This window comes from Acipenser ruthenus, chromosome 43, assembly GCF_902713425.1.
Source record: "Acipenser ruthenus chromosome 43, fAciRut3.2 maternal haplotype, whole genome shotgun sequence".
Classification (NCBI taxonomy): domain Eukaryota; kingdom Metazoa; phylum Chordata; class Actinopteri; order Acipenseriformes; family Acipenseridae; genus Acipenser; species Acipenser ruthenus.
This window is the reverse complement of record NC_081231.1, coordinates 8,283,961-8,301,210: the sequence shown is the minus strand read 5'-3', so window position 1 is coordinate 8,301,210 and position 17,250 is coordinate 8,283,961. Positions and strand designations below refer to the sequence as shown.

The following is a 17,250-nucleotide window of genomic DNA, read 5'->3' as shown; positions in this document are numbered from 1 at the left end:
TATCAGGTCCATTGTCGGACCTGGTCCCACATTGCAATTATTCCTATCAGGTCCATTGTTGGACCTGGTCCGACATTGCAATTATTCCTATCAGGTCCATTGTCGGACCTGGTCCCACATTGCAATTATTCCTATCAGGTCCATTGTCGGACCTGGTCCCACATTGCAATTATTCCTATCAGGTCCATTGTCGGACCCTGTCCGACATCATTATAGAAACGCAAAAAACGGGTTTCTAGTCGTTTATTCTCTGGAAAAAGCCGAGAAAACCATTCAATGGCCGAGTGGGAGCGACAGGAGCCGAGATAAGTCGAAAAAAAAAGGACGTATCTCATGAATAGTCATACATGGTATCAGGTATCAGATAACGGGGCGGTCATAAGTAAACAAGCTGGCTGATGCGTCAGCGCACAGAGAACACGGACATTTGCAGAGCTTTTCTGAGATGTTATAGTAATAAAATAATGACTTGGATCGCATTATTGCGGAGTTTGGTGATAAAACGAGTGATCAGGAGATGATTGATCGGTATGTACGACTATTATTATTATCATTATTATTTATTTCTTACATAGGTGAAAGCGATAGCGAACGAAAGGGCGGGGCTGGAGATGCCTAGTGAGTGCTTTGTTGATATCCAGTGCCTTTTAAACCCGTTTGACTGTGGAAAAAAATACTTTTAAACAGCGCGTCCTTTTTTTTATTTGATGTTGTGCAAACTTTTCCCTGCTTTGCTGAGTGTTTAAAGCGCACATAAGGACCTTTTTATTTGATTGTGTCGCATGTTCCCATGTGTTGCTACAACTGTTTACGTAAGGTGTATGTATTGTTTTAATTTATTTTTTTACATTTTGACCACTTTTTTAAACTTTTAAATTGCATTCACTGTCTCAAGATGGCTTCCCATGTACCCGCATGGACCTCTCAGAACTTTCCCATCATCCTCCTGCTCACATGTAACACAATAAAATAAAAAGGTCCTTCTGTACCCTTTAAGTACCGAGAACCTCCAAGCGTGTTGTATACTGGAGCCCTATCATTTTAGTAGAGCTCTATAAATATACTGTAAAACATACGTTTGCAAGCAAACAATTCACAAAATGTGCATTTACTCAAATCTGCAAAACCTACATGCTACAGCATTACCATCATTACTACATTCATAGTTTGTAAAGTTTATGAATAATTGATCTAAACAATCTGCAGAGTGAAGTTGCCTCAGACTGTTTGACAGTAACAGAGCTGGTGCTTTTGTGGAATCACCATTAGCTGTTTATTCCTTTTGGGCAAAATATGGCTTGTTTGCTTGTATCTTGTATCAGTATGATATCATTAGAGTGACAATGCAGTACATTCTAAGGCAGGCTTAGTTATTTAGAAAGGATTGCATTGAAATTGAGTTTGAGTTCCTGTATGTTTTCCAGTATCTGTGTGTATAAAGGGCACATTATTATGCTTCCATTACCTCTGTATGTAAAAGGTTTGTCATTGTTTAAACTGTCAATGATTCCTGAGATACAGATCTGCAGTGGAACTGAACAAACCCAAGGGAGACATTGGAAAATACAAACTTGTCAAAGGGGGGTTTGATAATATGGGCTTGTGGTGAATATTCCCTGAAGATGATATTAATACATGAAAGTGTATTATAAATGTAACTGGACAGATTAATGAAATCTGTGTCTTGAAGAAAAAGGGCTCCTTTCCTGCAGACACACTGAACTGTGTGACCCCTGAACTAGGTGAGCAGGGCTGGGTGGCATCTGGACTGGATTAGGCTGAAAGGACAGTTGAATTCTGTACAGATAATTCACAGCGGCAACAAGAAGCAGTTTGACACGAGGAAGACATAAAGCATCGATGTCCTAGCGGAAAAGGACATTAAACATCAAAGGACTGAGTTTTAAGGTGCAAGATGAACAAATGACCTAATGCAGATAGCAACCTAGCATAGAGAAATGCTATAAATATTCAAGCAAAACTAAACATGTTGTGCTCCACTTTGATTGCTAAACTAATTGCTGTCACTCTGCTATGCCAAGCTGCAACTCCGGGACTCTGACTGAGAACACGACCCAAAAAGGGAAGGCAAGCTAGTAAACGACCAAATACAAAGAGTCTGAGTCTGCTGTACCTAAGCCAGTATAGTTCCAGTTGCGTTTTCCTCTCATGAAACTAAATTAATTAATTGTAACACTATCACGTACAATTAAAATGTTAATTGTTTAGTTTGCACACCTTGTGTGTGAAATAACGTTTTAGTGAAACTTGATGAAGTAACTATAAGTAATCTAACTCATAGTTGTATGAAGAATTTATTTTAAAGTAAACTTGCTATATCGATAAACAATTTACTATTAGTAAGCTTAGTGTGATCTATTGTAAGATTGTCTGAACCATTTCAGTTTAGGCTGTATGTGAGTGTGTGTGCGTGTGTGTGTAAGCAGTGTCATATTTCACTGGTCCTGCTAGATGTTTTAATGCAGGCTGAGAGCTTTGACTGACTGGAATAGACTACAGATATATGACCAAAGGTTTTGCCTCACTCTATAGAATGAACTAATTTTGCTTCATAAAGTCTAATGAAACCTGCTGAATAATGTTACGTTAACATATTGAATTACAGTGATTTGTAGTTTTGCATATACTGAATGAAAAAGTGACAGATATTGAAATAAATTGACATTTTGAAATCTATGAAGTACTGTACTACTATTATGACATCCAGTAGACTTTTGTGATATCCTTGTGTAGTTTCTTTGATTACACAATGTTAAATAAGTTATGAATTGTACCAAAAATTCTAGGTGATGCTAAACTTTTGTCTGAGCTGCACATATAAATCAGCACTGCCATTAAAATAGAATGTCTAAATCTTTATATATTATATCTCAATTGCATTCTATAAGACAGTGTGAAGTGTAGATCATGCTATTAAAAGAGAACACCTTTACACATTTCACTATTCAGAAGCCACTAATAAACTTTGCATTGATTTTACACTGAACTGTTGTGAAGTGTTTTTTCTTTATTGCTTTACTGCTCGGCTCCACTATTTGTGCTGCCTGTCTAGGAGAAGAGAAGTCTATTAATCCAAACAGCATGCAGATTGATTTAGATTGGATCAGGAGCAATGGATCCTCAAACAGGTTTGCACTGTACAGGGATGTCATGCATGCGGAAATGGAAAAAACAACAAACAAAATCCAGCATTACTTTAAAACATTAAGGTCACTGTGACAGGAATGGCTGAGGGTCTGACGTCACGGCAGAAGAAGGGACAACAAAAACAAAAAGGTATGGTGCAGTGGCGCGGGCGCCGTTTTATTTAAAGCAAACAAAAAATAAATAAAATATTCAAACAAAAACACTCGCTCACAGAGCAAAATAAAAGGGTAAACAAAAACAAATCACGAACACAAAATAAATCAAACACAGGTCAGGCTGGGCAGCTTGCCTTCACTGTTCCTATGTTATTTTCTTTTAGTTTCGCTTTTAATCTCCGTCTCGCTCTCTCCGCACCTACAACACCCACCCCGAGCTAGAGAGCTGCAGGCTTTTTATAACAGGTGACCATCTCCCGATTAGCAACAAATTAAATCACTTAATTCATTCGGGAGATGGCCACCTTCTGCACGAGTTTTAATTAATTATGTTGTGGATGGGGCTACCCATCCACACTAAACAAAACAAACTGGCTACGCCGTCATTTAATCAAAACAATAACACATACGGCGCTCGCCGACATAAATACAATACAATAAAAATAATACAAAATAAATACACTGCACAGGGGCGGAGGGGGAGACCCCGATCTAAAAATAAATAAACCATGTACAGGGCTGCTCGCCCTGTTACAGTCACAGAAAATGACACCACTGCAGAGGTGCTTCATGTGGAGCAGCTTTGAGGTGCTTCATGTGGAGCAGCTTTGAGGTGCTTCATGTGGAGCAGCTTTGAGGTGCTTCATGTGGAGCAGCTTTGAGGTGTTTCATGTGGAGCAGCTTTGAGGTGCTTCATGTGGAGCAGCTTTGAGGTGCTTCATGTGGAGCAGCTTTGAGGTGCTTCATGTGGAGCAGCTTTGAGGTGCTTCATGTGGAGCAGCTTTGAGGTGTTTCATGTGGAGCAGCTTTGAGGTGTTTCGTGTGGAGCAGCTTTGAGGTGCTTCGTGTGGAGCAGCTTTGAGGTGCTTCATGTGTACTGCTTTGAGGTGCTTCATGTGGAGCAGCTTTGAGGTGTTTCATGTGGAGCAGCTTTGAGGTGCTTCGTGTGGAGCAGCTTTGAGGTGCTTCGTGTGGAGCAGATTTGAGGTGTTTCATGTGGAGCAGCTTTGAGGTGCTTCATGTGGAGCAGCTTTCAGGTGTTTCATGTGGAGCAGCTTTGAGGTGCTTCGTGTGGAGCAGCTTTGAGGTGCTTCATGTGGAGCAGCTTTGAGGTGTTTCATGTGGAGCAGCTTTTGGAAACACATTTAGAAGCACACTTCTGGAGATTGATTACTAAAATATGCATTTTATTTTTAATCAAATGAGGGTCAAGTGGTACAAACAGAAACATGGAACAATAATAATCCTGGTTTGTTACCTTTAGTTTGTAGTTGCATTGGAACCCAAGGGCTGAAGCTGAAATGTATAGAAGGGGTTCAGACTGATACAAATGAACAAGGAAATGTCACTCACACTAACAAGGACCATATTGGAAAAGGAAACATAATGACACCACAGAAATCTAATAGAGGTGTTATTAATGTCCAAGAATAAACTGGATTGCTGGACTGCATTGAAAAAAATAAAAGTAAAAATTCTGCCATCTACTGGTCACTTTTATGAACTGATTCAAATATTAAATTCAGAATCTTTAACAAAAAAGCCACATTTGTATTTGAACTGGTTTCTCCTTAATATGTTTGAAATAATGTTTAAATATACTTTCAATGAAGTGTATCTTTGTTTCCTTCACTAGTTTTATTCTGCTGGTTTCATTTTAAACACTGAGGGAGACCTCAATTCCAAACTCGTGCTGTGGAACGCCACACAGGGTTTTTAATATTGCTAAGTGAAAGAAACACATTTTTTATTTCGCTACAGGATATCTGGTACTATACTAGGGTAACATAAATACCAGTTTACAAGCCTTGCTTTCAGATAGTGAAATGGGCAGCAGTGTGGAGTAGTGGTTAGGGCTTTGAACTCTTGACTGGAGGGTGGTGGGTTCAATCCCAGGTGGTGGACACTGCTGCTGTACCCTTGAGCAAGGTACTTTACCTAGATTGCTCCAGTAAAAACCCAACTGTATAAATGGGTAATTGTATGTAAAAATAATGTAATATCTTGTAACAATTGTAAGTCGCCCTGGATAAGGCATCTGCTAAGAAATAAATAATAATAACAGTGTTGCACTTCCTTGATCACCTGGGGGGTGAAATTGTCCCCTCCCCTTGAACGGCTTCTTTCACAGTATCTTAATCTGTATTCCTGTAATCTCATAGTACAGTATACATCTGTGAAAGTGAACCGAAGCAAATAATATATGAGTTATATATAATAATTAAAAAAATAAAAAAGCACTGTTCTCCTTGAACTAAACTAACACATTGTAACACATTGTCAGATTTGGAGTGGCTGCTAACGGCTCTCACCTGAAGAGAAGAAAGGACGCATTCACTGCAGCTCTCCCATCAGAGGAAACCGCTAACGACTCCCTCTGGAAGAGAACAAAGAGAGGCTAATACCGGACAGCTGACACCCGGGGAGGGGCTGACGTGTTGGGGGAGTGTTCTTGTGCCTGGAACTGCGAGAGAGGGGTTTAAATATGCAGAGCAGGCAAGTCTAGTCACACAGATTACCTGTCGCTGTTAGTTTGAGCTGCCTCTTTACCCTGGAGAGAAGAACCGAGACGGTCAGAGCGAGTGACTAGAGCCGTGCTGCAGATCCCACTGACAATACCTGAAGTAAGCGTCTCTCTCTATTATTATACTTTACAGTAAATATGAAATAGATTTCGCTAGATCTTCATGGCATGTAACGTTTGTCAATTAGCTGTTCTAATTCTGACTCGGGCTCACTTAACAGAATAATTCTACCGATTTCGAAGTTAGCAGTGCTCCAAGTAAGCTTTTTATATCTGGAGCCTGCACTTTTGCACTTATGGTCACTTTTAAATAACTGCGTACAAACGTATGTCTTTTGTTATTGTAGACTTTTAGGCGTCATGCTAATAAAAACATTGAGCGTATTCATAAACTGGTTTGCGCACGTGCATCAATACTCATTTAAAGCATGGCTGCGTGAAATATCCGCTAGTTTTAGTTTTTAAGAAGTTCTCCCAATCCAGCCGCAGAGACAAACAGTAACGATTCTGAACCGGTAACAGAATCGAATCGGGCTTTTACCTCTTTAATTGTTTGCAGCGTTCCATTTTATTTTCATGTATTTATTTCTTAGCAGACGCCCTTATCCCCACCTGGGATTGAACCCACGACCCTCCAAGAGTCCAGAGCCCTGACCACTACTCCACACTGCTGGCCATCCGCCCGAATGACACATCATTACTTTGGAGGAGTTGCGTTTTGAGGACCTTTTGCGTTTGTGCAGCAGTGGTGCCGACCATTTCATCACATTGTCGTTTGCATGCGTGGCGTTCACTCCGTTCAGTTTGTGTAACTCCAGCACTGGCGACTCTTTGAAAGGGAGCTCTTCTGCAATACAGTGAGCGCGCGGTGTTCATTCTTATGCACAGCCCCTCTTCCTGTGCTTTTGCTGTGGGTTGATTCAGTTTGATGGAAACACACGGAGATGCTCTGCTCTGTAGGTTGCGTTTGCTTTCCTGAAATATGCTACTGATCCTTTGCATGTCCTGCACGCTTGCTCTGTTTAATTAGTGTTTTATTTCTTAAGCGGCTACAATAGGGCAGTGAGACGAGCTGATTCTCAACCGAACCATTCAATATACGAGAGGGGGGAGTGTTACACAGAGTTAATAATGACGGTGTTTTAATCATGTGTGTATGAAACTGGTTATGAAAATATCTATTTAATATAAACAGCTGTACGTCTAGTGTCTTGCATATACTATTGCTTTACAATAATACCTGGTTGTCTGAATTTGTAATGAATTGGTGCTCATCTCTTTCAAATACGGGAACTACTGTAGAGTTTAACTGCGGTTCAGTTGAGTGGATGGGCAGGGCCGCGCAACGATTTTTGCCGCCTATTATTATTATTATTTCTTAGCTGACGCCCTTATCCAGGGTGACTTACAATTGTTACAAGATATCACGCTATTTTTACATACAATTACCCATTTATACAGTTGGGTTTTTACTGGAGCAATCTAGGTAAAGTACCTTGTTCAAGGGTACAGCAGCAGTGTCCCCCACCTGGGATTGAACCCACTCCGGTCAAAAGTCCAGAGCCTTAACCACTACTCCACACCGCTGCCCTAGGCAAACGAAATGATTTATTTCTGTTCTAAAATGGAACGTTTGCCTCTAAAAAAATCTTTTTGAACCTACAACCTTCAGCTTACAAGCGTGTTGTGTTAACTGTCAGCGCTACACGATTAGTTGAGACAAACAGTATTTTGAAAGATTGAAGTCAGCCAGCTGAAAATTCTCCAGACTGTTATATTTCGAATCAAACTTCATCTTCATCATCCTCATTCTGAGATTTTGAGCTGAAGCTCTGAAAATGGTTGGTTTCCTGTGAGTGTAACACTCATTGTGGTCCCTATTGGCACAATGAAGTATGGTTTCCTCTGTCTATGCTGGTTGATGAGAGTAACGCTATATTTGTGGTCCCCGCTGGACAAAAAAGAAACATCGTTTCTAAGAATTAGCTATGCTGAAGGACAGCCTATATACTTGGTAAAAGTGAAACATAAATAAATATTAATATAAATATTGAAATAAATGAATACATAGACGTGTGTGTAATTTATTTATTTACTTTGCTATCATATAAACAATGACATTTAGTACTGTATGAAATTAAATATTCAACAGTTCTTGTTCAATTGTATATTAGTGAAGATTTTTGTACATAAAGGTTGTCATGCTTTTTATATACTTATAAATACATTGTAACGACCTGGACAATTGCTTTGTTGCAGGACTTGTTGTTCAGTTTGTATTGGAAGGGGAACGGGACGGGTCACGGTGTTAGTGAATGGGGAGAATGTGTGCAGGACTTGTTGTTCAGTTTGTATTGGAAGGGGAACGGGACGGGTCACGGTGTTAGTGAATGGGGAGAATGTGTGCAGGACTTGTTGTTCAGTTTGTATTGTAAAGGGAACGGGACGGGTCACGGCGTTAGTGAATGGGGAGAATGTGTGCAGGACTTGTTGTTCAGTTTGTATTGGAAGGGGAACGGGACGGGTCACGGTGTTAGTGAATGGGGAGAATGTGTGCAGGACTTGTTCAGTTTGTATTGGAAGGGGAACGGGGCGGGTCACGGTGTTAGTGAATGGGGAGAATGTGTGCAGGACTTGTTGTTCAGTTTGTATTGGAAGGGGAACGGGACGGGTCACGGTGTTAGTGAATGGGGAGAATGTGTGCAGGACTTGTTGTTCAGTTTGTATTGGAAGGGGAACGGGACGGGTCACGGTGTTAGTGAATGGGGAGAATGTGTGCAGGACTTGTTGTTCAGTTTGTATTGGAAGGGGAATGGGGCGGGTCATGGTGTTAGTGAATGGGGAGAATGTGTGCAGGACTTGTTGTTCAGTTTGTATTGGATGGGGGACGGGTCACGGCGTTAGTGAATGGGGAGAATGTGTGCAGGTTTTGTTCAGTTTGTACTGGAAGGGGAATGGGACGGGTCACGGCGTTAGTGAATGGGGAGAATGTGTGCAGGACTTGTTGTTCAGTTTGTATTGGAAGGGGAGCGGGACGGGTCACGGTGTTAGTGAATGGGGAGAATGTGTGCAGGACTTGTTGTTCAGTTTGTATTGGAAGGGGAACGGGACGGGTCACGGTGTTAGTGAATGGGGAGAATGTGTGCAGGGCTTGTTGTTCAGTTTGTATTGGAAGGGGAACGGGACGGGTCACGGTGTTAGTGAATGGGGAGAATGTGTGCAGGACTTGTTGTTCAGTTTGTATTGGAAGGGAAACGGGACGGGTCACGGCGTTCGTGAATGGGGAGAATGTGTGTTGTTGTTTATGGGGGTTGCAGAGCTGAGAATTCAACACCGTGTCCCTGAGTTGGGACTGCCACCGGTCCAGGTTTGACCCGGACAGTCCAGGAATTAGCACCTGTGTCTGTGTGGCAGGAATTAACAAGCCTGGATGTCGTGATGTCAGGTTTATAAGTGAAACGCACCAGAAACACCAACCTTCCTATAATATTTTCTTTGACATACATTAGTTGCTTAAACGATTTCCACTGTTGTATTTAGAAAAACGTACTGTTTAGTCCTGATCTGTACATTCTACTGGGGACTGCGAACATATCCACGTGATTTAAACAATCCAAGTGAGAGGTTGCAGTCATGTGACCCCAGCAGGCTACATACTGTGGGTATTTTGCAACCACAGAGTATTCTACCTTCAGTCACAGGAATTAGAAAGATATCATTTATGATGTGCCAGGTACTTGGAATCTGTGGCCTCTACTGTGCATCACCGGTGAGCGAGCGCACTGACGTGATTTGACCAAGATTCCTTTATCCTTTTAAGAAAACGTACATACTGGTACATGTTTAAGAAAAAATACATTTTCAATAGTTTGTTACAAAATACAATATGAATTATGTACAGTTTCTATGTTCGTATATAAACGTTTAACATCTTTCATTAAATATACTCACAATTAAAACCATGTATAAGATTAGTATAACTTTGTACGGGGATTAAAAAAAACTTTTGTTCTACGAAGCGTCAGTAACTAGAATCTGTAAATTTCCTGTAAAATCAGCTTCAGCGAGTGACAGCTACATGGCTAAGCTATGGAGACTTCTGTTCAGTTTAAGTTGCCTAAAATTACAGGTAGATTGATGCTGTTTGCAATTGTTGTACTTTTAAATATGTTATAAATGATGATGCTTCATATTAGTTCAGTAAACAATGAATGTAGCATTCTGTTAACGGTAAAGGCATATTTTATGTAAGGACTGGGAATCACCAACCTGCTTAATTGTGTTAAACTGCAGTATGTAATTCAATATGTTAACGTAACATTATATTCGACTATGATGCAACATTGGTTAATTCTGTAGGTTGCTGGGCACAGGTATAATTGCAGTAATTTATCTTAAATGGCACTTATATGCAGGGGTCGGCACAGTCATATTGCACCTCAGACACCTTACAAAATACTGACCTCACTAGGACAAGATCATATATTTTGTCCGTTAGTATTACGTATACTTCATTATATCCCAATATCAAATAAACATACCTCATAATGCTGTGATAGCATTACAGCAAGGGTGCTGGAACTAGAGGAGCTCTCAGCACCCCCTGCTTTAAACATGGTTCCAGTGCCACTGCATTACTGCAAGGACACTGGAACTAGAGGAGCTCTCAGCGCCCTCGCTTTAAACATGGTTCCAGTGCCACTGCATTACTGCAAGGGCACTGGAACTAGAGGAACTTTCAGCCCCCCCACTTTAAACATGGTTCCAGTGCCACTGCATTACTGCAAGGACGCTGGAACTAGAGGAGCTTTCAGCACCCCCGCTTTAAACATGGTTCCAGTGCCACTGCATTACTGCAAGGACGCTGGAACTAGAGGAGCTCTCAGCACCCCCGCTTTAAACATGGTTCCAGTGCCACTGCATTACTGCAAGGACACTGGAACTAGAGGAGCTCTCAGCACCCCCGCTTTAAACATGGTTCCAGTGCCACTGCATTACTGCAAGGACGCTGGAACTAGAGGAGCTCTCAGCACCCCCGCTTTAAACATGGTTCCAGTGCCACTGCATTACTGCAAGGACGCTGGAACTAGAGGAGCTCTCAGCACCCCCGCTTTAAACATGGTTCCAGTGCCACTGCATTACTGCAAGGACGCTGGAACTAGAGGAGCTCTCAGCACCCCCGCTTTAAACATGGTTCCAGTGCCACTGCATTACTGCAAGGGCACTGGAACTAGAGGAGCTCTCAGCACCCCCGCTTTAAACATGGTTCCAGTGCCACTGCATTACTGCAAGGGCACTGGAACTAGGGGAGCTCTCAACACCCCCGCTTTAAACATGGTTCCAGTGCCACTGCATTACTGCAAGGACACTGTAACTAGAGGAGCTCTCAGCAGCCCCGCTTTAAACATGGTTCCAGTGCCACTGCATTACTGCAAGGACACTGGAACTAGAGGAGCTCTCAGCAGCCCCGCTTTAAACATGGTTCCAGTGCCACTGCATTACTGCAAGGACGCTGGAACTAGAGGAGCTCTCAGCAGCCCTGCTTTAAACATGGTTCCAGTGCCACTGCATTACTGCAAGGACGCTGGAACTAGAGGAGCTCTCAGCAGCCCTGCTTTAAACATGGTTCCAGTGCCACTGCATTACTGCAAGGACACTGGAACTAGAGGAGCTCTCAGCACCCCTGCTTTAAACATGGTTCCAGTGCCACTGCATTACTGCAAGGACACTGGAACTAGAGGAGCTCTCAGCACCCCTGCTTTAAACATGGTTCCAGTGCCACTGCATTACTGCAAGGACACTGGAGCTAGAGGAGCTCTCAGCACCCCTGCTTTAAACATGGTTCCAGTGCCACTGCATTACTGCAAGGACACTGGAACTAGAGGAGCTCTCAGCACCCCTGCTTTAAACATGGTTCCAGTGCCACTGCATTACTGCAAGGACACTGGAGCTAGAGGAGCTCTCAGCACCCCTGCTTTAAACATGGTTCCAGTGCCACTGCATTACTGCAAGGACACTGGAACTAGAGGAGCTCTCAGCACCCCTGCTTTAAACATGGTTCCAGTGCCACTGCATTACTGCAAGGACACTGGAGCTAGAGGAGCTCTCAGCACCCCTGCTTTAAACATGGTTCCAGTGCCACTGCATTACTGCAAGGACACTGGAACTAGGGGAGCTCTCAGCACCCCTGCTTTAAACATGGTTCCAGTGCCACTGCATTACTGCAAGGACACTGGAACTAGAGGAGCTCTCAACACCCCTGCTTTAAACATGGTTCCAGTGCCACTGCATTACTGCAAGGACACTGGAACTAGAGGAGCTCTCAGCAGCCCTGCTTTAAACATGGTTCCAGTACCACTGCATTACTGCAAGTGTGCTGGAACTAGAGGAGCTCTCAGCAGCCCTGCTTTAAACCTGGTTCCAGTGCCACTGCATTACTGCAAGTGTGCTGGAACTAGAGGAGCTTTCAGCACCCCCGCTTTAAACATAGTTCCAGTGCCACTGCATTACTGCAAGGACGCTGGAACTAGAGGAGCTCTCAGCACCCCCGCTTTAAACATGGTTCCAGTGCCACTGCATTACTGCAAGGGCACTGGAACTAGAGGAGCTCTCAGCACCCCTGCTTTAAACATGGTTCCAGTGCCTCCTGTTTTCTATCGCTTTTCTTACAAACATATTTTTTGCTGCAGACGTGTTTTCATATTTTGTACACCATTTCTTGGCAATGCTCTGGCCACTGCAGATTAATTCCACCCTTGATTGTTAAAAAACAAAATATTCATTTTCCCAAGCAGGATTGAAATATCATCTTTTAGGTTTCGTTGCAGCTATCTCCGGAGGCTAACTGATACTGGACTGTCATTCTGTCTGATTTATTATTTATTATTATTACTTAAAATTGCATATGAGGGAAACAGTACAGCATCAAAAAATGGTTGCACAATGGTAATTCTTTTTAATTTGGAGGAGATATACTGTATATATTATTCCTTCTTGGTCCATTTTCAGTCCAGCAATACGTTATACAAGAAATAGATGGAGATGCATTGCACGTTTTAGTTTTTGTTGTTCGGATCAAGAAAATTTGAGTGATAACCAGTTTTTTCAGCTCATGGTGTCGGTACGTAGAGCTGTTTGTTCGCTAGAATCTATTTTAATGGAAACCTGTTTTTGTACGATAAGATTCGCATATATATATATATATATATATATATATAATATATATATATATATATATATATATGCCAAATTTTGCAAGTTCACTAGAAATGTGTTCTTCTTGTTGATGGAATCACAGCTATTTTCAGGGTAATTAAATGAAATCCAACAATGCACGCTCCATTTGAATACGCAAGTAACTTCAATGTGTCCTTTGCTTAGCAACCGGTTCAAAACCGCAAGCCTGTTGCCAGGGGAGACCAGATTTCGCGTGACCCCACACTACACTGGGCAGCAGTGTGGAGTAGTGGTTAGTGCTCTGGACTCTAGACCGGAGGGTCGTGGGTTCAATCCCAGGTGGGGGGACACTGCTGCTGTACCCTTGAGCAAGGTACTTTACCTAGATTGCTCCAGTAAAAACCCAACTGTATAAATGGGGAATTGTATGTAAAAATAATGTGATATCTTGTGACAATTGTAAGTCGCTCTGGATAAGGGCATCTGCTAAGAAATAATACACCAGTGTTGGCAATGTTTGTGTAAGTCTTTAAAAGAATATACACAGTTTGATAAAGTTTGTGGAACATTGTATCACAGATCTTGTTTTGTAACAAATCTACCTTTAAGGCCCGAGGACAAAAGGACTCCTTACTGATTGGTTGTTTTAGGAGAACGCATTCTAAAATACTCAACATAATTAATGAAAAGAGAAATATTGTAACTTTTGCCAACTTTCATCCATCATTCTTGAGATTAGACAGATAAAGTCCTTTGTTATTATAAACTTATTACAATTAATTCTGTGTAATTCTGTGTCTATAGTAAAGCCAGCCCTGCTGTTAAGGACAGATTCTGTTGGTCCCTTCAATGGCCTTAGTAGTACTGTAAATAAATAAAATACATGCTTACTTTTTTTTCAGCAACTTCTAAACAGAATCCTGTGTGCTGTCATGGACAGTGTGGAGATGGAATCTTTCCAGATTAAAGAGGAGTTCCCTGAACTTGAACCTCTCCCCTTTACAATGGAGTTCTTTGGGCTGGCTTCCCTCCTCATTAAACAGGAGCTCTGTGAGATGCAATGTGACAGCAGCCAGCCAGAGGTCTCTGAGATTAAAGCTGAGCACAATGAATTGGAGATCCCCCAGACAGAAGAACCCCTTCCTGTTAAACAAGAAGAGGTGCTGGAAATTGTCTGTATTAAATGGGAGCCCCCTGAAGTAGAGTTTGCCCACACGGAACCAGGGAAGGAAGAATCTGAGGACTTCAAACCAAACATCCCAGAGCTGGAGCCTGTACGCCTGCGGGAGTGTAGCGTGGTGCTGGAGAGAGTCTGCATGAGAGAGCAAGGTGCTGGAGAGGAAGGCTCTCCCAACAGCATGCAAGGAGGTGGACAGGGAGACAGGCGCTCACATTCAGAATGCAGTCTAGCAGGTGAGTGACTCCCAGTAGCTGTGACATTGTCATTCTAGATTGCATGATATCCACAGTGTGGTTGAGAGGGAGGGAGGGAGCATGTTGGTTACATTACTAGCTATTTGTTTTCACTGTACCACTCGCACCAGTTCAAGCTAGGACTCACTACTGGTGATACTATTTAGATCTAGATGTAAGCCTCCATCACACGGGCACTCCTACCTGATTATACCAAGGGGGAGAAGAACTAAAGTACTGTATATAACATTAGAAATGTTCAGTGTCTAAATAGAGGGATATTATTGTACATGTGTGATGTCATTATGGGTGCTAGATTCCATTACATTTATCAGAAGTTTAAACTTTTGAAAATACATAGTTTAAATGTTAAAATACAAACATTGAGATAGTGTTGTTACTCATTTTTACATAAATAGCTTTCTCTAAATTACTGCATGTATGTTATAAATAGGGCTTCTGATTGTCTGTGTTGTACCTCTGCTTTTCTAATCTCTTTAAAGAATGCAGTTGATCCTGTTCATCCATTCGTGTATCTCAATCACACTGAGAAACACGTTCATGTGAAACAACTAAATGGGGTTTTCATTTAAATGCAGAAGTGACTCCTCTTAATGTAAATACAGAAATGCAGAACGATTGTAATAAAGTGTGTGCAGCATAAAATACTGTATTGTTCATTCTAGCTTTAATAAAGAGGAGTCTCTTATTAACATGTCGCGATCTCGTTTGCACGTCCTGCTTGTAATGAAAATGAAGGCTTGGCTGATTTAAGTGCCTTCAGATGCATCTGGTGAAGACAATGAAAGAAAACTCTGAGTAGCTGTATTTGCAGATACGCTCTTGTTGTTAATATTTGGCCATTTTTGACAAAGTTTAAACAATTAAGCAAAATTAAAAACGCTTGACCCTTTACTGACATTTAAACTCTAAATGTTGAACACATTAAAAGAATCTTTTCTAAGGTTACTTTAAATCAAGGGTTTCATGGATGAGCAACACAGGAGGCTGAATGTCCTGTATATCTAGATAATCGGTTTTTATTTTGCCACATCACTAGTTTTGTTTTGTTCACAATATGTGTTGCAAGCTGCAGGAGTGCTTGAGAAAACACCTGGGCTCGGGTACAGAAATATCGCGCGTGCGTGTCCACATCCAGCAGTCTGAGAAACTGCATCTGCACGGGGGGGGGGGATGCAGAATTCCATGGGGTACAGAAATCTGCATAACACCCGTCAGAACAATTTTGATTTTGAGATGCATGCCTCAGTTCGAATGTCAGGGATCATGTGTTAATCGGCCCTGCACATGCCCTAAGGTTTGGTTCATACACCTGTGGCAGGAGTGTGGATGACATTATTCAACCTGTCACAGAGGGTCGGAGACCCTCAACTCCAACCAGAAATTGTCAGTCTGAAGTATGAACCAACCTTAAGCCTACAAGCAGTCCCTCTTACTGTCTTTCCTGTTCATATTTTCCAGGTTCCAGTCCAGCAGCTAAAGCGAGGGCAGGCGGTGGAGAATATCCTGACTGTGGGAAAGGTATCACGCTGTTAGGGCATTTAAACAAAACCCAGCGGACTTCCACAGGAAAGAAACCGTATCACTGCTATGGCTTTGGGAAGAGTTTCAGTCAGTCAGGATACCTTGTTTCACACCAGCGAATTCATACAAGAGAGAAACCGTATCGCTGCTCTGACTGTGGGAAGAGTTTCAGTGTGAAACAAAGCCTTCAAAACCACCAGCGAACTCACACAGGAGAGAAACCGTATCGCTGCTCTGACTGTGGGAAGAGTTTCGGTCACTCAGGAACCCTGAAAGCACACCAGCGAACTCACACAGGAGAGAAACTGTATCGCTGCTCTGACTGTGGGAAGAGTTTCGGTCACTCAGGAACCCTGAAAGCACACCAGTGGACTCACACAGGAGAGACACCGTATCACTGCTCTGACTGTGGGAAGAGTTTCACTGTGAAACAAGTCCTTCAAAACCACCAGCGAATTCACAGAGGAGATAAACTTTAAAAACCATGTTCAATGGGACTTTTCACTCATGAAGGGGAAAAAAATATTAACCTTGAATTACGAATCCCTGTGTAAAAACGGTTTTGTAGATCACTCTTAAGAGCATGCATTTAAAACTCTAAAAGTGGGTGGTGACGCGGACACGTCACAAGAGGCTTCTCTGCTGTCAGTTTAACTCAGGCTGTCAATGCAGTCAGTGCCTGGGGGCAGGAATATGCAGAAAGGAAACTATTCCACACCTCATCTGATGGACAAGTCAGGAGAAATCAATAACTCAGTGTGGAAATGAGTTTCAGGATTTAACATTTTGAACTTACTGTATTTATTTTCAAGTTAATTATCATGCTTTTTATTTTTTTTAATGATCTAATGTACAATAAATGATAAATTGTTTGTTTGTCATGATTTGTGTTGTGTGATGCTCTACAGAATTCCTGGGTGCTGGTTAATCTTCCCCTCTGGTAACAGCTCGTGCACAGCTCCTGGGTATTGCAAAACGTCAGCAGGTTTAGAGCTAGAATTCAGTACTTTTAACCATTCCACATAAAGAAGATGGAAACCAGTTTCCCCCTCTACAAATTTAAATAATTAAGAGTGAAATTAAACTTTTTAATATCGAAGTACAGAACTATTTATTCCCATTTCCCACTTGCTGCTCTGCTCTGCAGGGACAGGTGTCCATGCTCACACAGCTGCTTTGCTGCGGGATGCAAACGTGTCATGTGACAGAGTTGCATTCCACAGCAGGTGCAGAGCTTCCCTTTAAGAGTTCATTTTAAAAGAATAATAT

General features: G+C 42.0%; 1 protein-coding gene across 1 annotated transcript; it reads left to right on the top strand.

Moving 5' to 3' along the window:
* Positions 1 to 5,828: 5,828 nt before the first annotated feature.
* Positions 5,829 to 16,788, top strand: LOC131709388 (zinc finger protein 79-like). The gene is made up of 3 exons (XM_059011912.1): positions 5,829 to 5,947; positions 13,926 to 14,436; positions 15,919 to 16,788. Exons 2-3 carry the CDS (start codon positions 13,956 to 13,958, stop codon positions 16,458 to 16,460), a joined length of 1,023 nt encoding a protein of 340 aa, XP_058867895.1. The 5' UTR covers positions 5,829 to 5,947; positions 13,926 to 13,955; the 3' UTR covers positions 16,461 to 16,788.
* The last annotated feature ends 462 nt before the right edge of the window (positions 16,789 to 17,250 follow it).

What these genes read in the sequence shown, in the direction of transcription:
- LOC131709388 (XM_059011912.1), top strand. Translation starts at nt 13,956, where the DNA reads ATGGACAGTGTGGAGATGGAATCTTTCCAGATTAAAGAGGAGTTCCCT. An exon ending in TTCAGAATGCAGTCTAGCAG is followed by an intron (nt 14,437 to 15,918) that starts GTGAGTGACTCC and finishes CATATTTTCCAG; the next exon opens with GTTCCAGTCCAGCAGCTAAA.